Here is a 26,711-nt window from a genome sequence, read left to right as displayed (position 1 = left end):
GTCGTACCGTGGTGGCACCTCAAGTCTGTCACTGGAGTGTCTTCTTTGGATCCCACTAGGTCCGTGCGCATTCCGGGATTGGAGTTCATGGTATGCATCTTTCCGGAAAGATTGATGAGGCAAGTTGGGCTGAAGCACTATCCCGAGGCTTGATACCGCCTGCAGACGCCGAGAGCTTACCACCGAGAGTCGAAGAGAGTGGGCCATTAAATGGGCCCAAAGAAACATGTGGTTCTTGAGCTTCTCCGCCAATGCTTTGTGGGTGTCGGATTCCTATTTGAGGTGGAGAAAGGCTGCAACTTCGGAAGAACGCGAAAGACTGAGGAAACGCGAGCCTGTTGACTACAAGGTGCGCGAAGGATAGAAAGAGAAGGAGAAGCATCTGACAGAGGGAGAAGAAGAAGCTGGATTTCAGGTCATTCATCCTTCGAAGAAATCAAAGACTACTCCTGTTGCGGAAATGGTGGTTGGCAAGAATGGAAGAGTCAGGCCTCGAGAAAGACCGTTGGTGATTAGGTCTGAAGTGGTGCAAGAGCGTCCGGCTCGAGGTCGTGACAAGAAATATGACAAGAATGACAAGGGCAAGGGGAAGATGGAGGAATAGCCCGAGTCCTTATTTATTATTTGATTATTATTATTATTGTTGTAATAAAAAGGAGGGATTTCTAGAATCCTAGCCTATTCTATTTTTATTATGTAACGTACTATTATTATTAGAAAGCGAATGGAATAAAAAAGGTTAAATGGTTATGAAACCGTTGTGATTTTCTTTTATTATTCTTGTCGAATTTCAAATGCAATGCAAATGTCCTTCTATTTACATTTTAGATATAATGGGTTGAATCCCGTGAAGGATTGCCTACGTATTCACTTAAAAAAGCGAAATCAAACCCTCGCGCGTAGTTCGAGTAAATGTAAAAGAATAATTGTTCTAAGCAAGAGCTTGTAATGAACATAGAAAATAAGCATGAGCTTTTGCTTGTTCTCAAGGTGCGAATTTAGTTTATTTGATGATATGAGGACGACAAATTTGTCAAAATGCAAGAGCATGGTGACACTTAGCTTATTTCAGCTTGGCCAGGGGCCGTTTATTTAGTGCCACAAGAGCGACACCTGGGTTTACGCGAGGCGCGTGTGTGGTCCTATTCTAGGCATAGTATCGTTTCAATTGGTCAAGGTTTGTGGGATTTGAAAACTCATTCCCATCTAGGTCTGTGATTCTAACCGCACCCCCGGGAGTATGGATTTGACTAGATATGGTCCTGCCCAATTAGGTTTGAATTTTTCCCTTGGGTCGACAGGTAAAAGAGCTCTAACCGATTTGAGTACTAAGTCTCCTTCTTTGATGTTTCTTGGCCTAACCCTTTTGTTGAAAGCTCGTTTGATACGGGCTTGATATGTTTGGACATTATGTAAGGCGCGTAGCCTACGTTCATCCAGGAGGATGAGTTCTTCATATCTATCCCTCTTCCAATCGGCTTCAGGGATTTGACTTTCGAGTAGAATACGTAAGGATGGTATTTCTAGCTCGACTGGTTGTACGGCTTCCATGCCGTAGGTCAAATAGAAAGGAGTAGCCCCAAAGTGGGCGTTCTAACAATGATGTACGGTACCCCCATAAAGCAAAGGGTATCTTGCTTGGCCAATCTCTATAGTTGTCGGTCATTTTCTTGAGAATTGTGACAACGTTCTTGTTTGCCGCTTCTACCGCGCCGTTAGTCTGTGGTCTATAGGGCGAAGAGTGGTGATGCTTAATCTTATATTTGGCTAGCAATTGCTCGGTTTCGGCTTGGAAGTGTGACCCATTATCGCTGATGATCTCATGTGGGCAACCATATCGACAGATGATGTTGTTTTGTATGAATTTGGCCACATTTTTAGCCGTAAGACTAGTGTAGGAAGCCGCTTCTACCCACTTGGTGAAATAGTCGATTGCTACTAGAATGAAACAAAGTGACCTCCCCTGTTCCTACCGGGGTTATTTTCCGATTATGTCAATTCCCCATGCAGAAAATGGCCAAGGAGATGTCATTGTGTATAGCAACGAAGGAGGGACATGTTGTACATTCCCGAAGATTTGGCAATTGTGGCAATGTCTCACGTATTTGATGCAATCGGATTCCATTGTGGTCCAATAATACCCTAAGCGTGTGATTTTCTTTGCCATCATGGGCCCACTCATGTGAGGACCGCATTCTCCGTCGTGGACTTCTTCCATCACCTTTCGTGCCTATGAATGATCAAGGCAACGTAGGACTACACCAAGAGGTGTTCTTTTGTATAATTCTCCTCGCATCGAAATGTATTGGGAAGCTAGTAGGCGTATAGCACGTTGTCCCCTCTTGTCCATATCCGTTGGATAGGTACCATTAAGCTTGAAATTCAGGATTGCTTGGAACCAGGGTTCCCGTGCGATTTCCTCTTCATTGGTGATTTGATGGACATAAGCCGCTCGACCGTCGCTTCGATACACAAGGGCATGTCTATCATGTGATCTGGCATATTTATCAGAGATGCAAGTTTCGCAAGAGCGTCCGCAAATTGATTTTCCTCCCGAGGTAGGTGTAGGTATGTTACGTGATCAAAGAATTGAGCGACTTGGTCTATCCTAGCTTGATAGGGTGCGAGGCTTTCGCTCGGATTTTCCAGATCCCGTAACTTGGTTGATGATCAGTGATGAATCCCCATGTACTCGGAGGTTTTTGATACCTAAGCTTACCGCCGCTTGTAGCCCAATGAGACAAGCTTCGTATTCTCGGCGTTGTTTGTCACCTCGAAGTCGAGTTTGACAAAGAATCGGTGTATGCTCACCTTCAGGAGAAATGAGCAACACTCCTATCCCAAATCCTCTTAAGTTTGATGCTCCATCAAAGTATAGATCCCAGAGTCTACATCTGTTTGAAGTATATCCTCGTCGGAAATGACCAAGTATCTATGGTTTGTGCGTCGTTGATGGGATTTTCTCGCGAAGAATTCGCGACGGCGCGACCTTTTATAACTTTCGGTGGCACATATTTAAGGTCGAATTCGAGAGCATCGTAGTCCATCTTGCCGTACGTCCGTTGGGGACGGGTTTCTCAAGAGGTATTTGACTGGATCCATTTTGGAGTATATCTTGACGGAGTAGCTAAGCATGTAGTGACGTAGCTTCTTCGTTCCCCACACAAGAGCGAGGCATGTCTTTTCGAGTTGCGAGTATTTGCTCTCATACTCCAAAAACTTCTTACTTAGATAGTAAATAGCTCTTTCTTCGCTTCCTACGGTTTGAGCTAGCATGGCACCCATGGCGGTTTCGATTCGTGAGATATAAACCAAGAGGTTGATCTCGTTGCGGTACGCATGAGCACCGGTGGTTTAGCCAATATCTCTTTGATTCGGTCAAACGCCTTTTGACAATCATCGTCCCACATGGCGTGGTCTGTTTTCTTGAGTTTCTTGAAGATAGGCTCACAAATCATCGTGAGTTTCGATATGAATCGACTTATGTACTGTACTTTTCCCAGGAATCCTCTGACTTCTTTTTCTGTTTGGGGTTGTGGCATTTCGATCAGAGCTTTGATTTTTGAGGGATCTATTTCTATACCGCGTTGGCTAACGACATATCCCAGAGTTTTCCTGGATGTTACCCCGAATGTGCATTTCTGAGGATTGAGTCTCATGTTGTACTTTCGTAGCCTCGCGAAGAACTTGCGAAGGTTTGCAATATGTCCCTCTCTTTCCTTGGATTTGACGATCATGTCATCTACATATACCTCAACTTCTTTATGCATCATGTCATGTAGGAGTGTAGTTGCGGTGCGTTGGTATGTAGCTCCGGCGTTAATCAATCCGAATGGCATTATCAGATAGCAATATGTTCCCCATTGGGTGACGAATGCGGTCTTGTGCATATCTTCCATGGCCATCTTGATTTGGTTATAACCCGCATATCCATCCATGAAGGATAGTAATGCGTGGTCTGCAGATTGTCCACCAATATGTCAATGTGAGGTAGAGGAAGTCATCTTTCTGGACTCGCTTTGTTCAAGTCCTCCTGGTCAACACAAACACGGATTCTCCCATCCTTTTGGGCACAGTACTATGTTAGCTACCCAAATCGAGTACTCGGAAACTTTGATGAACCCGGCTTTGAATTGTTTGTCCACTTCTTCCTTAATCTTTAGAGCCCATTCTGTTCTCATTCGTCGAAGCTTCGTTTCACAGTTTGAAACCCTACTTAATCGGAATCCTATGTTCGGCAATATCTCTGTCGATCCCTGGCATGTCTTTGTAGGACCAAGCGAAGACGTCTTTGAATTCATTTAGGAGGTCTATGAAATCGGCCCTTTCGGTAGAGCTCAAGGTAGTCCCTATCCTAAGTTCTTTGGGTTCTAGTTCGGTTCCAACATTGATGGGTTCGGTATCTTCTATTACTGGTCCCCCTTCCCCTTCTTGTAATATTTCTTTGGCTACGTAGGGAGGTATTTCGGTCAAGTCTGGGTCTTGGTCATCCTTAGTATCATCATAAACAGAATTGCACTCGAAAGAACACAGAGAGTAAGCGGTAACTCGATTTATTCATATTAAGATTTGAGTAAAGTTGAAACAAAGAAGCCAACTGATCCATGGTCAGTGGCGGCAAAGGGACAGTAGTTGGGACATTTCCCGAACTACCGTGACTACTCGAGGCTAAGCTAGGAGAAACGAAGGGAGTGGGGATGACAACAGAGTAGATTCTCTAATGACTCCTCTGACTCGACTCGACTCCGACTCCGACTCCGACTCGAACTCGTCGTCTTCTGGTTCTCCTTTGAACATCTCTCCTTCTCCAATAGTGAGCTTGAAGAGCCTTCCTTGGTTGTTGGTCCATTTGATAGATTTTCTCCACCCTTTCGCCGCTTTGTGTCGATTTCCGTGATCAACGCGGGGGTTGAAGCGATCGTCCTGAAGTATCATAGTAATGATCTCATCCTCGCGCGCCCTAATGAATCGATCTTCTCCAAACAATAGGCTCACAGCTTGTTCGTCGAAGCAAGGTGCTTGACGGGTTTTGACGGTAGGAACCGTTTCGGGAGGAATGAAGTAGCAATCGTGAAAGATCTCGATTCCGGCTAACTTCCTCTCAAGATAATGCCAAGGTTAGGGAAATCCATGAAAGGGTTCTGAACTTCCTTCTTGGACAAAGTACCCATTTAGAGTGGGGAGATATGGCCTCATTTGGACTCCCACGTGCTTGCGATTTTGGACTTGGGCAAGCATTTCGAGAACTTCCTCTTTTGTGGGTTTGTACCCTAGTCCAAGTGGTATCCTTGTCGAGTTGCCTTCCTTGTATGGTGCGAAGGTGTTCTTCCGAATTGGGTTTAAAGGCATTCCAGGGAAGTATCCCTGGGATTTGAGTATGTGGTTGACCACCAAGTTAGAGTAGGGATTATAGTATAAGGGTGCCAACTCACTTTCTATGACGTTTACACTTTGGAAGCCCCCAAGTTCGTATATGGGATCCGCAAGGACTTGATTGTTTGATTGCTTCTCGATTATTGCCTTGATGGGTGACGAAGTGATCGTCACAACTTTGCCATTTAGTGGAATCTTGATTTTTTGATGAAGGGTGGATGTTACCGCTTTGGAAGCGTGAATCCAAGGCCTTCCCAGAAGTATGTTGAATGAAGCTTCGATGTCCACTATTTGGAAGTTAACCTTCCGTTCGATTGGTCCCGTGGCTATGGTTAGGTTAGCGAGTCCTACCACCTTTCGTTGCGTACCGTCATATGCACGAACACCTTGATTTGTAGGAGTCCAATCCGACTCTTTCATGCCTAGTTTGTATGCCGTTTTGAGGGGTATGACGTTGACCGCGGAGCCATAGTCTACCAAGGTCATTGGCACATTTTTCTTTAGACAAATGACAGTGATGTATAGAGCAAGGTTGTGACTAGCGCCAAAAGGTGGCAAGTCTTCATCCGAGAAATTAATAGGATTACTTAGCTTAGGTGATTCTTAGAAGACCAAGTTGACTACATCTTCAGGAGTGGAGTTATGTGCTACATTCAATTTGGCCAAAGCTTGCAGTAAAGCTTGACGGTGTGGAAATGAGCTTGCCACTAGTTGCCGACTGAAAGATCACCTTGGTTTTCTCGTAATTGCTTGAGCAAATGATCAGTGGGGTCATCTTCGTTGTCATTTGGTGTGATGACGTTGGTTGGACCGTTTTGAGTAGTGCTTTGATATGGACGACCCGAACGAGTTAGGTGATCCACATCTTGGTCTTCACCATTTTGGACTATTTCCTTGACTAAGGAGTTTTCAATGAGATATTCGTCTTCATCATCATCGGCCCAAACCCCATTGACTGTAGCTAGTTCCTTCATTCTCATGATATCACTTTCTAGTCGTATGATTTGATCGACTAGTTTATCAACCACGGTGACTACTTCTTGCATAGTGGCATTTTGAGAGAAGATCAATGGTACGCGTTCTTTAGGTATTGCATTAGGATTGCGTAAGGTCGTTACCATGTTTTCTAGTTCCCACACTTGTCTATCTACACTCCTTGCCCATGCGATGAAGTCGGAAATGGTAGGGGAGATAGTAGAGTAGAGCCTTTCTTTCTCAATTGCTTGAATTTCATTTTCGGTGGGAGAAATGAGGTGTGAGCAATCTAAGGTAGATTCGTCACTTGTAATCACTAGAACTCCTAGAGGATTCTGAGTGTTGTTGGGCTTACCTCCTGGTGGAATTGGAAGTCGACCATCTTCAATCATATCTTGAAGCACGTGTTTCAACTTGTAGCATTTTTCTGTGTCGTGCCCTTTGCCCCTATGGTATTCACAGTATGAATTTTCATCCCAAAACTTGGATTTCTTTTCGGGTTCGGGAGTAGGTCCAATGGGTTGGAGTTTACCTTGCTTCATTAACCTTTTAGAGCGTTGAGTACGTATCCCCAAGGTTTGTGAATTTCCTTGGTGGGGTAGTTTTCTTGGATGGCTCGAGAAGGTTAACCTCATCGGTCTTGCTAGTAGAGCCGTATGAACGACTTGTGGACCCTTGATATCCTCGACCTACCGTTTTGGACAAGAGTCCTTTACGGATGTCATCTTCAATTCGTGTCCCTAGTACGGTTAAGTCCTTGAAAGTCTTGATGTTTTGATATCTCAAATGACTGGCATAGATGGGTTTGAGATTATCCACGAACTTTTCCACGAGAGTAGCCTCATCCGGGCGTTCAACTAGTTGAGTACTAGTCTTCCTCCACCTACTTAGGAAGTCGGTGAATCCTTCTTTGTCATTTTGGGTAAGAACCTCTAGAGTACCCATGTTGACTTGGATCTCGGCATTATCCGCGTATTGTTTCGAGAACTCGATTGCGGCGTCCTCCCAAGTAGCGACCTTTTTGTGATCTAAAGTGTAGAACCATTGCTTCGGGATGGTGTCAAGAGATGAAGGAAAGATCCTTAAGAACATCTCGGGTTTGATGCCTTTGATGGACATGTAATCTTTGAAGGCGCGGATGTGGTTCAAAGGGTTCTCATGTCCTTTAAACTTAGGGATATCCGTCATGCTAAAGTTAGTTGGTAATTTGGAATTGACGGCTTCATACTTGCGATTGTTTTCCCTATAAATGTCATCCCCCTTAAGGTACATCAATTGCTCCTCTAGGTATTGGAGTCTTTTCTCACCAATTGTTGTCCCTATGATTGGATTCTCATCTTTAGACTCGTCATCGGAGAAACGTAGTACTTCACCTTTAGGGGAGGCAACCTTCCCTCTACATCAAAGATACGGCCTTCGATAAGTTCAAGGCGGTCATAGGTTTGTTCTTGAGTGATTTGCATTTGGGCTAGCGCGGCTAGGATTCGATCATTACTCTCTTGAATTTGCTTTGGAGGTTTGTTTCTTCACTTGACCCGGCATCTTGGAAACCGGATAAGAGATCGGCGACGAATCAAAACACGATCGACCATTCTATCACACTTGCTAAAAGAGGAAAAGTTTTGACTCGTGAAGTGGGTGTGTGCCACTTGTGTTGAGTGAGTTTTAAAGAAAGACAAGGTCTTTGAAAATGTGTGTCCTAGTCAACTGTAGTGTAGTTGTAGGAGTGGACTCGAAGTGAGGTTTTGAAATGGGCTTGTGGCCCGAATTTTGACACGACAAACGGACGGAGTTTTGACCGGATTTTGCGCTAATTAAAGGCCTATTTCGAAATTCTTGTTTGAAAATAAGGATTTTGATTTTTTTGAAAATTCGTCATGGTTTTGTTTAGAAGTGGTGATCACGTAAGGTTTACACTTTTATACAAGCATTATAACGGGATGCTGAGTGCATTTAGAAGGGTTTTGGTTTAAAGGGTGGGTTGCCATACCGAACCATCAAACCCGAAGTTTGTGGAGAGGCTCGTGCCAAACAAGAGTAAGGCCGATTCCTAGTCCATTTCCTCAAGTAGTGAAGGCCCTTGATACAAACAAGAGTAAGCATCATGGTATGGATGACGTCAATCGCTATCCATCCTTAGGCCCAAATAAGAATTAGGACCGTTTAGACGGGACGATTGGTCGAATGGGTTGGGTTGGGCCTAGGAAGGCCGAATAAACGATCTAGGAAGATCGAGTTATGAAAACCGACAATTGTCTTGTACAAATTTATTCCCTAACCTTGTTCAAGTTTCACCCTTGCTACACGTAAGTGTATGATCCCAATGAGTCGCCAAACGTGGACGGGCCGCCCACGAGGGCGCTTGGTGAGAAACGGGACAAGCGTTTGCATTTTGTATGGAGTCGCCACCAATTTTTATGGGAAATTGGAACCGTTCGAATACCTCGTGCCATGTCAAGACACAAAGTAGTGACATGAACACTAAGCAATCGTTACCCTTAGCATTCTATGTCTAGAATGACTCTCGTGGATGCCAATGAACACGGGTGCTCACGGAGATCTGGAGTAAGGGGTGAGGGTACGTATTAGGAAGCTCTTTTGATCGAACACCTAATCCCGCCCGCCTCGATAGCGGCCTCTACTAATGATTAGGGAAGTTATTCGTACTTGATATATCGTCGGCTATATGCATGCAATGCAACATCCATAGATTAATCCTAACATGTGAGAATATAACTAAGTCGGTTGACACGTAATTAGCACACAATTGGGTCGAAGTTGGATTTAATGCTCATTTACATGTGAAAGCATACAAGCAATAAAAGAAATACAATAACTATGAATTACAATAATGAAAATTACAATAATTACAATGGAATAGGCGATTTATGTCGAAAATACCGCTAAAACGGATGATTTGAGAAATAAAAGAATAAAAGAATAAAATAAATTAACGAACAGGAATTAGAAGGTGATAATACGGATATTAGTTAATTAATACGTAGCCTAATTAATTACGTCAAAGGCGAAAAAGGAGTTCGAGGCGAACTCATCCTCGAACAAAGCGCGCAGAGATCGCGCCTCTCGGAAGAGGCGCAGCAGACGCCGTCTGCTCCAAGGGTGAATTCTGGCCGTGAAGCCGAATCGCAAAACCGCTAATGTCGATTGGTAAATTTGATGATTGATTGATAATATTTACTCGGATGAAAGTGATTAACAGATTAATTATATGTGAACGATGGTCATAAAAGCGATAAAACACGGATGAGACGGAGGTAAACGAATTATCTACATGATAAAGCGATGTTAATGAATGAGTCCTCTGTTGAAATAAATTAACTAGTCTAAACATGATGAATATACAACGAATATACGACAAACATGTGAATAAACAAACGAAAACTATATCAATGACGAATCCCAGAAACCCAATATGAACAAATTGAATCTCTGAAATCCGGGTTTGAATTTAATGACGAAAACCCGTAAATATGGATTATTTAGGATTTAAGTCGGACTTATGATGATTAAAACAAGTTAATGATGATGATTAATATGATACAATATACATGTGAATTATCAATGGCGATTATATCAAAGAATTAACTGGACGAACAAATAACAAAACGAATTGCAGAGGATTTAGGAAGAAGAAAAGAAGCGAGAATCATGGCGGCCTCACGAAGAGGCGCAGCAGGAACTGCGCTCCTTCGAAGAGGCGCGGCAGTTGCTGCGTCCTTTCTCGACGGTTATTTACTGGAAATCCGCAAAAACAGGTTTTAACGAAGGGTTTTAGAAATTGGTTTTAATGGTACTTTCGACGTAAACCTTACAATTGATGATACGAAAAGTAAAATACAATAAATAAAAGAGAGATTACACCCTCAGACTTACATGTTGGCGGAACGAGATGAACTAAGATATCGACTAGTGATGCTCGACGCGAATGCAAAGAGAGTGCCCTCGTAAGAGGAAAACGATTGATTAATTAAAGTTGATTGCGTGTAGTTGGTCAAATTGGTCGGTCATGCAACGGAGAGGCTGGTACCCGGAAAGATCCGAGCTTACGTGGTCGGAAGTCCAAGCACGTAGGCGCCAATTAGTAAGAACGAAGTCTAGAATGCAAAGGGAGAAGAGAAGGGCGGACACTCGCGTGAGAAATATGAGGAGCGAAGGCTCCTATTTATACTAATCACGTGAAGGAATAGGGTTTCGGAGACTCTTTGGAAGTGAATCTCGGAAAGATATGAAAAAGATACGTAAATCATGCAAAGAAGGGCACGGGAAAAGGCGCAGCAGCCATCTGCGTCTCTTGGAAGAGGCGCAAAGACTGCGTCTATTCCCGTGGAGGTTTCCTCCTGGTGAAGAAAGATTTCCGCGTTTGAGTTATGGTAGGACGGAAATAATTCGATTATCTTATGAATATTACGGGATATTATTTGCCAAAAGATAAAATTTGTGACATATGGAATAGAAATATCCGAACATTCCGAATATTCGACTCGGATTTAACAAATATCGAAATGGAGACGGTTTTGACCGGACTCAATGTACTCTAATTACGCCAAAACGACCGTATCAGGACGTAGATGACAACTAAGAGGTCGACATTAAATATTTGAGCAAACACTTGACGATAATCTTACGAACTGTCACAAATCGTTCCGCGTATCAAACATGCGGCCCAATCATCACCGGGTGGTTTGCGGGAGGTGCAGAAATGAGGTATCTACAGATACGTGCTTGATATGTTTGTACATTATGTAATGCGCGTAGCCTACGTTCATCCAGGAGGATGAGTTCTTCATATCTATCCCTCTTCCAATCGGCTTCTGGGATTTGACTTTTGAGTAAGATGCGCAATGATGGTATTTCTAACTCGACTGGCTATACAACTTCCATGCCCTAGGTCAAATAGAAAGGGGTGGCCCCAGTGGGCGTCCTAACAGATGTACGATATCCCCACAAAGCAAAGGGTATCTTGCTTGGCCAATCTCGATAGTTGTCAATCATTTTCTTGAGAATTGTGATAACGTTCTTATTTGCCGCCTCTACCACGCCATTAGTCTGTGGTCTATATGGCGAAGAGTGGTGATGCCTAATTTCATACTTGGCTAGCAATTGCTCAGTCTCAGCTTGGAAATGTGATCCATTATCACTAATGATCTCATGTGGGCAACCGTATCGACAGATGATGTTGTTTTGTATGAACTTTGCTACATTTTTAGCCGTGAGACTAGTGTAGGAAGCCGCTTCTATCCATTTGATGAAATAGTCAATTGCCACTAGGATGAAACAGTGACCTCCTGTTCTGGCTGGAGTTATCTTCCCGATTATATCAATTCCCCAGGCAGAAAATGGCCAAGGAGATGTCATCATATAGAGCAATGAAGGAGGGACATGCTGTACATTCCCGAAGATTTGGCAGTTGTGGCAATGTCTTATGTATTTGATGCAATCGGATTCCATTGTGGTCCAATAATACCCCAAACGTGCAATTTTCTTTGCCATCATGGACCCACTCATGTGAGGACCGCATTCTCCATCATAGACCTCTTCCATCACTTTCCGCGCCTGTGAATGATCAAGGCAACGTAGGATTACACCAAGAGGTGTTCTTTTGTATAACTCTTCTTGCATGAGAACATATTGGGAAGCTAGTAGGCGTATAGCACGTTGTCCCCTTTTGTCCATATCTGGTGGATAGGTACCGTTGATCTTGAAATTTAGGATTGCTTGGAACCAAGGTTCCTCTGTGATTTTCTCTTCATCGGTGATTTGGTGGACATAAGCTGGCTATGATCGTCGTTCGATACATAAAGGCATTTCCACCATGTCGTCTGGCATATTAATCAAAGATGCAAGTTTTGAAAGAGCATCTGCAAATTGATTTTATTCCCGAGGTAGGTGTAGATAGGTCACGTGATCAAAGAATTGGGCAACTTGGTCTATTCTGGCTTGATAAGGCGCTAGGCTTTCGCTTCGGATTTTCCAAGATCCCGTAACTTGATTGATGATCAGGGACGAATCCCCATGCACTCAGAGGTTTTTAATGCCTAAGCTCACTGCCGCTTATAGTCCAATGAGACAAGCTCAGATTCTCGCAAAGATTATTTGTCACCTCGAAGTCGAGTTTGACAGAGATCGGTGTATGCTCGCCTTCAGGAGAAATGAGCAACACTCCTATTCCAAATCCTCTTAAGTTTGATGCTCCATCAAAGTAAAGGTCCCAAGAGACTACATCGGTTTGGAGTATATCCACGTCTGGAAATGACCAAGTATCTATTGTTTGTGCATCATTGATGGGATTTTCTGCAAAGAATTCGACAACAGCGCGCCCTTTTATGACTTTCAGAGGCACGTATTTGAGATCGAACTCTGAGAGCATCAAGGTCCATCTTGCTAGGCGTCCGTTGAGGACGGGTTTCTCGAAGAGGTATTTGACAGGATCCATTTTGGAGTATATTTTGACGGAGTAGCTAAGCATGTAATGACGTAGCTTCTTCGTTGCCCACACAAGAGCGAGGCATGTCTTTTCGAGTTGTGAATATTTGCACTCGTACTCTAGGAACTTCTTACTAAGGTAGTAGATAACCCTTTATTCCTTTCCTATGGTTAGAGCTAGCATGGCGCCCATGGCTGTTTCGGTTACTGTGAGATATAAACCAAGAGGTTGGTCTCGTTGAGGTGGCATGAGCACTGGTGGTTTAGCTAATATCTCCTTGATTCGGTCGAATGCCTTTTGACAGTCATCATCCCACATGGTGTGATCTGTTTTCTTGAGCTTTTTGAAGATAGGTTCACAGATCATGGTGAGTTTCGATATGAATCGACTTATATATTACAATTTTCCCAGGAATCCTCTGACTTCTTTTTTCGTTTGAGGTTGCGGCATTTCGATCAGAGCTTTGATCTTGGAAGGGTCTATTTCTATACCTCGTTGGCTAACGACGTATCCTAGGAGTTTGCCATATGTTACTCCGAATGCGCACTTCTGAGGATTGAGCCTCATGTTATACTTTCGTAGCCTTGAGAAGAATTTGCGAAGGTTCGCAATATGCTCTTCTCTATCCTTGGATTTGACAATCATGTCGTCTACGTATACCTCAACTTATTTATGCATCATGTCATGTAGGAGTGTAGTTGCGGTGCGTTGATATGTAGCTCCGGCGTTGATTAACCCAAACGACATGACCGTATAGCAATAGGTTCCCCATTGAGTGACAAAGGCGGTCTTATGCATGTCTTCTATGGCCATCTTGATTTGGTTGTATCCTGCGTACCTATCCATGAAGGATAGTAACGCGTGATCTGCGGTATTGTCTACCAATATGTCGATATGTGGTAGAGGAAAGTCATCTTTAGGACTTGCTTTGTTTAAGTCTCTAAAATCAACATAAACATGGATTCTCCCATCCTTTTTACGTACGGGTACTATGTTGGCTACCCAGTCAGAGTACTCGGAAACTTTGATGAACCCGGCTTTAATCTTGAGAGCCCATTCTGTCCTCATTCGACGAAGCTTCTGTTTCATGGGCTTGAAACCTGGCTTAATTGGGATTCTATGTTCGGCGATATCCCTGTCGATCCCTGGCATGTCTTTGTAGGACCAAGCAAAAACGTCTTTGAATTCGTTTAGGAGGTCTATGAAACTGGCCCTTTCGGCAGAGCTCAAGGTAGTCCCTATCCTAAGTTCTTGGGGTTCTAGTTCGGTTCCTACATTGATGGGTTCGATGTTTTCTATTACTGGTCCCCCTTCCTCCTCTTGTAGTATTTCCTTGGCTATGTAGGGAGGTATCTCAATTGAGTCTGGGTTTGGGTCATCCTCAGTATCATCGTAAACAGAATTGCATTCAAGATAACACCAAGAGTAAGCAGAACCTGATTTATTCATATTAAAGTTTGAGAAAAGTTGAAACAAAGAAGCCATCTGATCTGTGGTCAGCGGCGGTAAAAGGGATAGTTGTTGGGACATTTCCCGAACTACCGTTACTATTTGAGGCTAAGCTAGGAGAAACAAATGGAGTGAGGACGACGACAGGAGGAGACTTCCTAGTAACTTCTCTAGACTCCGACTCTGACTCCGACTCTGACTCTGACTCGAATTCATCGTCTTCTGGTTCTCCCTTGAACATCTCTCCTTCTCCAGTGGTGAGCTTGAAGAGTCTTCCTTGATTGTTGGTCCACTTGATTGATTTTCTCCATCCTTTCTCTGGTTCGTTCGCGTTGTTTCGTGATTAACGCGGTAGGGTTGAAGTGATCGTCTTGAAGTATCATGGTAATGATCTCATCCTGCGTGGCTCTTACAAATCGATCTTCTCCAGATAGTAGACTAACAGCTTGTTCGTCTAAGCAAGGTGCTTGACGAGCCTTGATGGTAGGAACCGTTTCTGGAGGAATGAAGTAGCAATCGTGAAAGATCTCGATTCCGGCTAGCTTCCTTCCGATATAGTGCCAAGGTTTGGGAAATTCGTGAAAGAGTTCTTGACTTCCTTCCCTAACAAAGTATCCATTTAGGGTAGAGAGATATGGTCGCATTTGGACTCCTACGTGCTTACGGCTTTGAACTTGAGCGAGCATCTCGAGAACTTCCTCTTTAGTGGGTTTGTATCCTAGTCCAAGTGGTATTCTTTTTTAGTTGCCTTCCTTGTAGGGTGCGAAGGTGTTTCTTCGGGCAGGGTTCAAAGGCATTCCCGGGAAGTATCCTTGGGATTTAAGTATGTGGTTGACCACCAAGTTGGAGTAGGGATCGTAGTATAGGGGCGCAACTCACTTTCTATGACACTTATGCTTTGAAAGCCCCCAAGTTCATATACTGGATCCGCAAGGACTTGATTATTTGACCTCTTTTCGATTATTGCTTTGATGGGCGACGAAGTGATCGTCACCACTTTGCCATTGAATTTTGATCTTTTGGTGAAGGATGGATGTTACTGCTTTGGATGCGTGAATCCAAGGTCTTCCCAGAAGTATGTTTAAGGAAGCTTCAATGTCCACTATTTGGAAGTTAACCTTTCGCTCAATTGGCCCTGTGGCTACGGTTAGGTTAGCGAGTCCTACTACCTTTCATCGTGTACCATCATATGAGCGAACACCTTGATTGGTAGGGGTCCAATCCGACTCTTTCATGCCTAGTTTGTATGCTGTTTTCAAAGGTATGACGTTGACTGCGGAGCCATCATCCACCAAGGTCATTGACACATTCTTCTTTAAGCAAACGACAGTGATGTAAAGAGCCAAGTTGTGATTAGCGCTTAAGGGCGGCAAATCTTCATCTGAGAAGGTAATAGGATTACTTAGCTTCGGTGATTCTTGGAAGACCAAGTTGACTACATCGTCGGGTGTGGAGTCATGTGCTACGTTTAGTTTGGCCAAAGCTTACAGTAAAGCTTGGCGATGTGGGAATGAGCTTGCTACTAGTTGCCAGACTGAAAGATCAGCCTTTGTCTTCTGTAATTGCTTTAGCAAATGGTCAGTAGAGTCATCTTCATTACCATTTGATGTGATAACGTTGGTTGGACCATTTTGAGTAGTACTTTGATATGGACGCCTCGAACGAGTTAGGTGGTCCACATCATGGTCTTCACCATTTTGGACTATTTCCTTGACTAGGGAGTGTTCAATGAGATACTCGTCCTCATCATCATCGGCCCATACTCCATTGACTGTAGCTAGTTCCCTCATTCTCATGATATCGTCCTCTAATTGTGTAATTTGGTCGATTAGTTTATCAACCACGGCGACTACTTCTTGCATAGTAGCATTTTGGGAGAAAATTAGTGGCGCATGTTCTTTAGGTGTTGCATTGGGGTCATGTAAAGTTGTCACCACATTTTCCAATTCCGAAACTTGCCTATCCACACTCCTTGCCAATGCGATGAAGTCGGTAATGGTAGGGGAAATGGTAGAGTAGAACCCTTCATTCTCGATCGCGTGGATCTCATCTTCGACTGGAGAAATGAGGTGTGAACAATCTAAGGTAGATTCTTCACTTGTGATCACTAGAATTCCAAGAGGATTCTGAGTGTTGTTGGGCTTACCTCCCGGCGGTATTGGTAGTCGACCATCCTCAATCATGTCTTGAAGCACATTCTTCAATTTGTAGCATTTTTCTGTGTCATATCCCTTACCCCTATGATATTCGCAGTATGAATTCTCGTCCCAGAACTTGGATTTCTTTTCTGGTTCGGGCGTAGGGCCTATGGGTTGGAGTTTGCCTTGTTTCATCAACTTTTTTAGAGCATTGGAGTAAGTGTCCCCAAGATTTGTAAATTTCCTCGGTGGGGTACTCTTCTTGGATGGCTCGAGGAGGTTAACTTCATCGGTCTTGCTAGTGGAGCCGTAAGAACGACTTGTTGAGCCTTGATATCCTCGGCCTACTGTTTTGGACAAGAGCCCTTTACGGATGTCATCTTCGATCCTTGTTCCTAGCACGGTTAAATCTTTGAAAGTTTTGATGTTTTGGTACCTCAAATGATTCGTATAGATGAGTTTTAGGTTGTCCACAAACTTTTCCACAAGGGTAGCTTCGTTTGGGCGTTCAACTAGTTGGGTACTAGTCTTCCTCCACCTACTTAGGAAGTCGGTGAAACCTTCTTTGTCATTTTGGGTAAGAACCTCTAAAGTGCGCATGTTAACTTGGATCTCAGCATTATCCGCATATTGCTTAGCAAATTCGATCGCGGCATCTTCCCAAGTAGCGATCTTCTTATGTTCTAGAGAGTAGAACCATTGCTTTGGGATGGTGTCAAGAGATGAAGGAAAGATCCTTAGGAACATCTCAGGTTTAATGCCTTTGATAGACATGTAGTCCTTGAAAGCACGGATGTGATTCAAAGGGTTTTCGTGCCCCTTGAATCTAGGGATATCCGTCATGTTGAAGTTGGTTGGCAACTTGGAACTCACGGCCTCATACTTACAGTTATTTTACCTATAAATTGTTGGAGCTTGTGTCCTCCACAAATTAGTGTGATAACATTTATAAATCTCTTATAGGTTCACAAGGGTATACTTCGTATTTTATCAGTTGATTAACGATTACCTAATATCGGTTGGCTTGCTAGAAAGTTTGACGTTATTATCATACAGATGGCGGTGATCAACTGGTCCCTAAAAGTCACACCTAAAGGATGTGTTTGAGAGATGTGATTATGGAAATGTAATCACATTGATGCCTTATATGACTAAACAGTTAGTCAACGTGTTGATGAGACGATTATTTAATGCCGATTAAATAATACTAGCTGAGACGAATTAACTGTCAATTCGTAAATTGAATATAATATGTTATATTTAATTAATGTACATAATGTTAGCTTGGACGAATTAATATGTTAATTCGTAATTAAATGTAATCGGTTATATTTAATTAGCTAATTGTAAATATGCGATATTTATAATTGAAGTATATATTATACGATATTGTCATTATAAATTATTACAGACCGACATTAATATATCGACTGCAAGCTGTTGTAAGTAGAATTATTAATACGGAAGAAAATAAATGACAATTTATAATAATACACATTATTATACATTTTAGATAACAACTTAATATAAGGAGATTTTTCTCCTTATTTGTTGTGGGTATATCTCGGTCAAACCGAGTGAAGAGGAAAAGAAATATTCCTATTTTCTCCTCTTATTTTTCGGTAATTATAAGGGGAGAAGGGATTCATTTCTTAACCTAATTCTCTTTTAACCTAGCCTCCTCTCATAAAAAAAAAAAACACAAAAAAAACCTAAAAATTTTACAGAAAATTTGGGGATCGATTCTAGCAAGAAGCAAAGGGCATATCTCATATCATCTTGGGTGCAACTGATAGGTGAATATCATTGCGATATTGTTCTTAGGCCGATTTTGCTAGGACCGAAGGTTGTTTCTTCATTTTCTACTTTTGTTTATGTAATTCATTTTATGACTCGCATTCGTCATTATAATTCGTTATAATCCTTAATATTAAGGGAAGTATACAGATAATTTCCCACATAAATGTCATCCCCTTTGAGATACATCAATTGTTCCTCCAAATATTGGAGTCGTTTCTCAGCTGCAGTCATTCCTATGGGAGGGTTTTCTTCCCTGAAGGTGTTCACAAAGCCATCATCTACTTCACTTTCTCGAGGTGGCAACCTCGTTTCTACGGTATAAATTCGGCCTTCGATTGTATCGAGGCGGTCATACACTTTGTCTTGAGTGACTTGGAGGCGAGCTAGCGCGGTTAGGATTTGATCATTACCATTCTGGAGTTGGTTGAAGTTCGCGTCGCTTGTTTCAGGCATCTTGGAAACTGGATAAGAGATCGACGACAAATCAAAACACGATCGACCACTCTAGCACACTTACTAAGAGAGAAATGTTTTGACTTGGGAAGTGGGTGTGTGCCACTTGTGTCGAGTGAGAAAAGATGACAAAGTTTGAAAATGTGTGTCCTAGTCAACTATAGTGTAATTGTAGGAGTGGACTCGAAGTGAGGTTTTGAAATGGGCTTGGGCCCGGAATTTTGACTCGACAAATGGACAGAGTTTTGACTCGGTTTTGCGCTAATCGTTGGCTTTTTTTTTTCGAAATTTACATTTTAAAGGGATTTTGATTTTACAAAAATCGTCATGGTTTCGTTTAGAAATGGTGATCACGTAAGGTACAAACATATATACAAACATTATAACGGGATGCTGAGTGCATTTAAAAGGGTTTTGGTTTAAAGGGTGGGTTGCCATACCGAACAATCAAACTCGAAGTCTGTGGAGAGGCTCGTACCAAACAAGAGTAAAGCCGATTCCTAGTCCATTTTCTCAAGTAGTGAAAGTCCTTGATACAAACAAGAGTAAGCATCATGGTATGGATGACGTCAATCGCTATCCATCCTTAGGCCCAAATAAGAATTAGGACCGTTTAGACGCGACGATTGGTCGAATGGGTTGGGTTGGGCCTAGGAAGGCCGAATGAAACGATTTAGGAAGACCGAGTTATGAAAACCGACAATTGTCTTGTACAAACTATTCCCTAACCTTGTTCAAGTTTCACCCTTTTGGCTACACGTAAGTGTATTATCCCCAGCGGAGTCGCCAAACTGTGGATGCGGGCCACGGGGGCGCTTGGGAAACAAGCGTTTGCATTTGTGGAGTCGCCACCAATTTATTGTGGAAAATTGGAAACCGTTCGAATACCTCGTGCCATGTCAAGACACAAAGTAGTGACATGAACACCAAGAACTCGTTACCCTTAGCATTCTATGTCTAGAATGACTCTCGTGGATGCCAATGAACACAGATGTTCACAGAGATCTGGAGTAAGGGGTGAGGGTACGTATTAGGAAGCTCTTTTGATCGAACACCTAATCCCGCCCGCCTCGATAGCGGCCTCTACTAATGATTAGGGAAATTATCTATACTCGATATATTGTCGATTATATGCATGCAATGCAACATCCAAGTTTTGATCCTAACATGGGAGAATTAACTAAGTCGGTGAACAATTAATTTAACATGCAATTGAGTCGAAGTAGGGATTTAGATTTAATTACATGCGAAGGCATACAAGCAATGCGATAAAAGAAATACAATAATAAATACAATAATAAATACAATAATGAAAATTACAATAATTACAGCGGATTAATGATTTATGTCGAAAATACCTTTAAAAACGGATAATTTGGGAAAAAGAAGAATAAATAAATTAACGAACAGGAATTCGGCGATAATACGAATAATAGTAGATTAATACGTAATCTAATTAAACTAGGTCAAGGCAACACGGGAGTTCAGAGACAGAAATCAACCAGGAACAGGCGCAGCAGAGCTGCGCCCTCTGGAAGAGGCGTAGCAGTTGCTGCGTCTGTTCCAAGACTGAGTTCTGGCTGTGAAGCCGGAACTGCAAATCGTTAGTATTCGTGGGTGAAATTTAATAATTGATTACGATATATGACTCGGATGAAAGTGATTTAATACATTAATTACATGTGAATGAGTCATAAAAGCGATAAAATATGGATGAGACGAATGTAAACGAATTAATTACATGAATGAAAGATTTATTAGTGACATGCGTGAACTAATTAGGTTAAACATGACGAATTAATGAAGAGCTAATGACGAACATGATAAACAGATGGGAATATACCAAAGATCGAATTCCAGAAACTCGATATGAATGAATCGAATCTCTACAACCCGGATTGACTTTAATGACGAAAACCCGCAAATATTGGATTATAAGGGATTTAAGTCGGGATTTAACGATGAATTATATACTAACAGTGATTAACAATATGTTGAATTATTATGTGAACGAAACAAGAACAAATAATAACGAAAGAAAACAAAGAAACGAAACTAACAGAGGATTTAGGAAGAAGAAAGGAAGCAGAATCTGCTGCAAAGCCTCACGAAGAGGCGCAGCAGTGCCGCGTCCTTCAAGAGGCGCAACAGTTCTTGCGCGTCCTTTCTCGACGTCCTCATCTCCCGATAATCCGTAAAAAAAGGTTTTAAACATGGTTTTACAAATCGGTTTTTAGAAGTACTTTCGACATAAACCTTACATGATGATTACAAAAAGCAAATAACAATAAATAAAGAAGGATTTACACCCTCAGACTTACATGTTTGACGAAACGAGATGAACTAAGTTTATGTTTTAGTGATGCTCGACTCGAATGTAACGAAAGTGCCCTCGTAAGAGGAAAACGAATGATTAATTGATTGATTATGGTGGAGTTGGTCAAATGGGTCGGTCATGCAAAACGAGGTCCGGTACTCGAAAAGATCCGAGCTTACGTGGTCGAAAGTTCAAGCACGTAGACGCCAAAAAGTAAGAACGTGGTCTAGAATGCAAAGGGAGAAGAGAAGGGCGGACACTCGCGTGAGAAATATGAGGAGCGAAGGCTCCTATTTATACTAATCACGTGGAGGAATTAGGGTTTTCGGAGAGACTTTGGAAGTGAATCTCGAAAAGATATGAAAAGATACGAAAAAATACGCAGAAAAGAACTTGGGAAGAGCAGCAGCATGCACTACGTCCCTTGGAAGAGGCGCAGCACCTGCTGCGTCTGTTCCTAAGTGGTTTCCTCCTGCGGAAGAAAGATTTCCGTGTTTAATTTATGGAATAATGGATTAATCTTATTTTCCTTAATATTTTGTGTGAATATTTCGGGAAATTATTTACCAAAGATTAAAAGATTGTGAAATATGGAATAGAAATATCCGGAACATTCTAGAACATTCGACTCGGGATTTAGCTAAGTTATCGAGAAAATGAAGACTAGTTTAGGCCCTGGACTCCAAATGTACTCTAATTATCATTAAAACGACCGTATGGGCGCGTAGATGACAATTAAGAGGTAGACATAAATGTTTGAGCAATCACTTGACAATAAACTTACGAATCATGTCACAAATCGCCCGCGTACCAAACATGCGGCCCAATCATCACCGGTGGTTTGCGGAGGTGCGAAAATGAGGTATCTACACCATGCTTCGTGTATTCCACTATGCCATATCCGCAATGCTCATCTTAGCTCGATTATCTTCGTAATGCGTTATTTCGCATTAAAACATAAAATAGCGGCAGATTTACAATTCACTATAAAAGGGCATATAAATGACATAAAGGCATGAAAACTGTATATAAAATGCTATGAAAGGAGTTATAAAAGTGTATATATAAGTGGTACATCAAACTCCCTCAAACCAAACCTTTGCTTGTCCTAAGCAAAGCAATCAAACCATACAAAAGACTAACATACAAATGGTGAATGAATAACTCAGAGCAAATGTCTAGGCACATACAAATCCCAGCTATCCATATCTATAACAAAGTAATGACCAAAAATTGTACCAATAAAACAAATTCAAAGGTACGGGTAAATGGGTAATAGATTAACGCAGCTCAACTCAAGATGTAACATGATACCGAGACTCAGCCAAATGCTTTTCAACCTTGCAAGACAATTCTGTTGGATTCTCGCGGTTTCACTCATGCACTCATAAGGGGTGAGATATATGTAAGATAGAAAGAATAAAGACTCTCACTCAACTTATGAAACATGCATGCAATTGAATGTGATAGTAATTTCTTCACCTAGTGCGCAATCACAACATAGACTAAGTACATGAATCGAGGACAGAATGGTGGCAAATGGGCATGGTTATAGAAGTGGTTTGTGCATAAGCACGTATGGATATGTGAGGCTAAGACGATAGTCGCAGCGCTAGACCAATAACCACATCTAATAAAATATAACACAACCATCCAACTAGAGAAATTATCTCAACTTTGACAACATATGAGAGAATGTAAAAACTCTCCAAATGTGCATTAGACTCTAGCATTTACCACTTATGATCTTCTAACAAAACTGACGAAGCAATTTCTTTTCTCTTTTTTTTCTTTTTCGGAATTTTCGATTTTTTTTTCTTTTTTCCTTCTTTTCCTTTGCTTCATAATATTCTTTTTCAACATAGGAGATCACACAATTGCTACAAAAAAAAGATAGCTACTACCCACATGTTGTAAAAGTCCCAACCCAACCAAAGTAGCTATAACAACATAAGACTCAAGCAACTGCGACTGTCCCGAAAAGGTAGGCAAATTCTAGAATGTAGCTATGAAATATGTATGAAATGGTTACATGGTTCAAGCGGGCTAACAAAACAGGGTGATGTATGGCATATTTGAACAATAAGAATCGCCTTTCCTCATGTACTCAATCATATGAATGCGCAAACAGTTAAGAAACTAATATCACACTTATGAAGTTTGATATTACATATTCCACAAGGAGACCACACTCTTTAGCCTAAATAACAAATGAGACCAGTTTATTAATGTTCCTGGCCTAGGAAGCTCTAAAGACCTCAGAAATTTAAGTGGTTTATCAACAAATTTAGTCAAATCTACTCGGCATAAGGCATATTGTGACGGTCAAGACTTGAGTTAAGAGCTTTGTTTATCATAGCTAACATGTCAAAACAATGTTCATGGATAATTAAATGGGACTCAAATGCAAAGACAAAGCAAATTATCATCATTGCTAAACAATTCACCAAGACTCGACTCAAAATAAAAACATGTTTTTTTATTTTTATAAATTTTTCAATTTTTATGGATTTTTTTTAACACACACGACGATAAATAAACACACAACAGAAATAAATACTCTCCCCCAAACCTAAATGTCACAGTGTCCTCATTGTGACGCCTACAAAGACAAAGAATCACACGTAAAATCCAAAGAACCTAAAGGACACTAATAACAAAGGGAAGAAAGGGAAAATAAGAAATACAATAAAAACAAAAACAAAGAAAGATAATACCAGCTGTGTAGCAAAGACTCCCCCAAACCAGCTGGAAAGTGAGGGAGGTAGTGACCAGCTGTCACTACTGTGCACCACCACCACCATCATCATCATCATCATCAACATTGGCTTCATCAAAGCCATCAATCTCCTCAAACATGGCCAATAACTCAGGGTCCTGAACTCGACCCCCACGGCCTCTAGCACGGCCACCTCGTCGACCACAGCCCCTAGCACGACCACCTCCAGGAAAAGCTGCTCCAGTAGAAGTAGATGTTGCAAACTGGCCAAATGGTCCTCGCTGCGAAATAAGAACACCAACATCCTCTGGAAAAACACCGGTGGGCTGGTGAGGACGAACAGGAGTGTAAAAGGGGCGACCAAGGGCACCATACTCTGTACTAAAATGCCCAAACTCAGCAGGGGTCATACCGTAAAGGTGGAAAACACGACTATCGTCACCAGGTGTGGTGTAGTAACTCGGAGAAGTACCCGTGTATTGCCCCCCCTCCCCAGCAAGAGTAACAGCCTCCATCTGCTCCCACAAACGCCGCTCAGTCAAAGCGGTGTTAATACCCTCATGGATCCTCACCTCCCTCGCAAGTACTGGGTCAAAATGATAACCATGGGAAGGAAAGGCTGTAGGAGGAGGAGGAGGAGGAGGACGGGGCTGGTAAGAACCATGCAAGTGAGTGGCAGGCTGACGACGTCTCCGACGCCCACCAGTAGTAGCAGTAGTACTAGAGCCAGGAAAAGTAACTAGAAGGTCCTTAGGAATGAGATAGGTGACTGGGGCAGGTCTCACTCGAGCTGTACTCTCCTCAAGAGGCTCAATAGCCGGCAAACGATCATTAGGCAAAAGCATATAGGACTGACCACGCACTCTCCAATAGTGATCCTTTCCACCCCGAATATCAAGGTAAGAAATGTCAAGCGTAGATGGTCATCATCTACCAACGGCTCATGGTCATCCATCGGCTCATAGGGGCCATTCCCCTCAAAATCACACAAGACTCTAGCAATTCTAGTAATAATGGCACCGCAATCCAAATCTAAATATCGCCCAGTCATGCGGTCAAGGGCCTGCCAAACGAGTGCAGGGGGAGAAAACTGAAAGGTAGCTTCCTGAAACGGGTTAAGGTAGCTAGCCAATATCAAGACTGTAACACCCCCTCATACCAAGGTGCCTTACCAGGACCACCCTACCATGAAAGTGTGTTACCATCTCGGTTGCCCGAGGTTAGTATATATCAAAAGCGTCTGAACTGAGCATATTTATTAAAATACCATAGAGTGTAAAAGTTTACATCAAACCAAATCCAAAACTGATTCAATGAAATAAATCCAATGTCTGACAACTATGAGATCTTAACTAAGACTCAACTGTGATGCTACGACTGGTGATGACAACTCTCCCATGACTGCCCCAAGCTCACCAATAGCAATACCTGTCAAACCTGCTCACCATCCCCGGATGGATCACAGCAGATTCCACAAACAACAACGGGGGTCAGTATTACTCAATCAATATAAGACAAACAAACAAGGTAACCAGCTGATCATCCTCCACCCCCAGTCTCCCGATCTCACACAGTAACCGACTACACACCAAAGTGTATAGCCCTGCCAGATTACCCATTGCAACAGGTAATCCTCGTCGCCAGTGGGTGACCGTAGCCCATCCCACCTAGTCTAGCTCATCAACGAGCGACTAACAATTACTGTCCCTTAATGTGCAAATCCCCTCCCGTGACAGGTTCCACGGAGGGCGAACTAGGGTGTGAAGCCACTCCCGCAAGTGACTCCACCACAAACACAACATACACAGCCTCACAGCTGTCACAATACCACAACCATCACAACACAACCACACCAACACCATCACCATAACATCCGTATTCCGATGATCAGCAGATAACGACAATCACAATACAATCAAGTCTTAAATCAATGAACAATAAACTGAGTAGGGAAACCCTACCTTAGCAATCAACAGCAGTACGGAAACCGAACAATCATAAAGGCTCCTCTATGAAGTCTTCTCCTATACAATAACCATATAACACAATTACACATTGCACAATTCCCCCCTATTCCCCAAATTCCATATATACAGTAAACCCTACAAGAACATAAATGACATGGGGAATGAAACTTACCAACAGTAGGATGAGAGAATACACGCAAGGATTACGACGGTTGCACACACAATGAGATTAGAGAATGATTAGGGAGTGATTAGAGAGTGATCGTAAAATGATTAGGGTTGAAATGACGTTTTAGAAACTAACTTTGAATATTAAATAACCCTAAACACTCCCGCATCAAACCGCTGAAATAATACTCGCCAGACCGGATACTCGGTCGAGTAAAGTGTATACTCGGCCGAGTATCCTCTACTCGGTCGAGTATTCTTCATACTCGACCGAGTATTCCTTGGCAGAACTAAAACAGGCTACACAATTAGCACTACTCAGCCGAGTAGGCTTTACTCAGTCGAGTATTCAACTTAAGAAAATCCGTAGTATTACAGTCTTCCCCCCTTAAAAAGAACTTCGTCCCGAAGTTCGCACACCACCCTAAAACAAGACACCACAAAACACAAAAGGACTTCCCAACAAACATTTATCAATGCCAAAGAACCACACAAGACACCACAAGACTCACTAACCCGACTCAAAATAAGACAAAACACACACGCGACCATCTCCTACCCCCCCTAAAAAGACGATGGTTACGTCCCCGTAACCAAACATACCTGATCAAAAAGACTAGGAAAACGTTCTCGCATGACTTCCTCGGGTTCCCATGTGGCTTCTTCCACATTGTGATTAGACCAAAGTACTTTGAGTAAGACCGTCTCACGAACTTGTCTTACGAACTTTGCGGTCAATAATCTCTTTAGGAACCTCGGCATAGGATAAGGACTCGTCAAGCTCGATGTTCTCCACCTCAAGGATATGCGACGGATCACTCACATACTTTAGAAGCTGGGAAACATGAAAAACATTGTGGACTCTGTCCAAAGCTGGTGGCAAGGCTAATCTGTAGGCTACCTCGCC

At 42.4% G+C, this 26,711-nt stretch overlaps 1 protein-coding gene across 1 annotated transcript in view; it reads right to left on the bottom strand.

The window, feature by feature from the left end:
- The window catches only part of LOC141651246 (uncharacterized), a 51,973-nt gene extending 27,459 nt beyond the window's left edge, over window positions 1-24,514 (bottom strand). The window contains exon 1 of the mRNA XM_074458965.1: window positions 23,774-24,514. Coding sequence (XP_074315066.1) covers window positions 23,774-24,514 — 741 coding nt within the window. The remainder of the gene's footprint in view (window positions 1-23,773) is intronic.
- Between the last annotated feature and the right edge of the window lie 2,197 nt (window positions 24,515-26,711).

The sequence above is a fragment of the Silene latifolia genome, chromosome 4, assembly GCF_048544455.1.
Source record: "Silene latifolia isolate original U9 population chromosome 4, ASM4854445v1, whole genome shotgun sequence".
Lineage (NCBI taxonomy): Eukaryota > Viridiplantae > Streptophyta > Magnoliopsida > Caryophyllales > Caryophyllaceae > Silene > Silene latifolia.
Note: the sequence above shows the minus strand (reverse complement) of the source record. Positions and strands in the feature narration are given on the sequence as shown.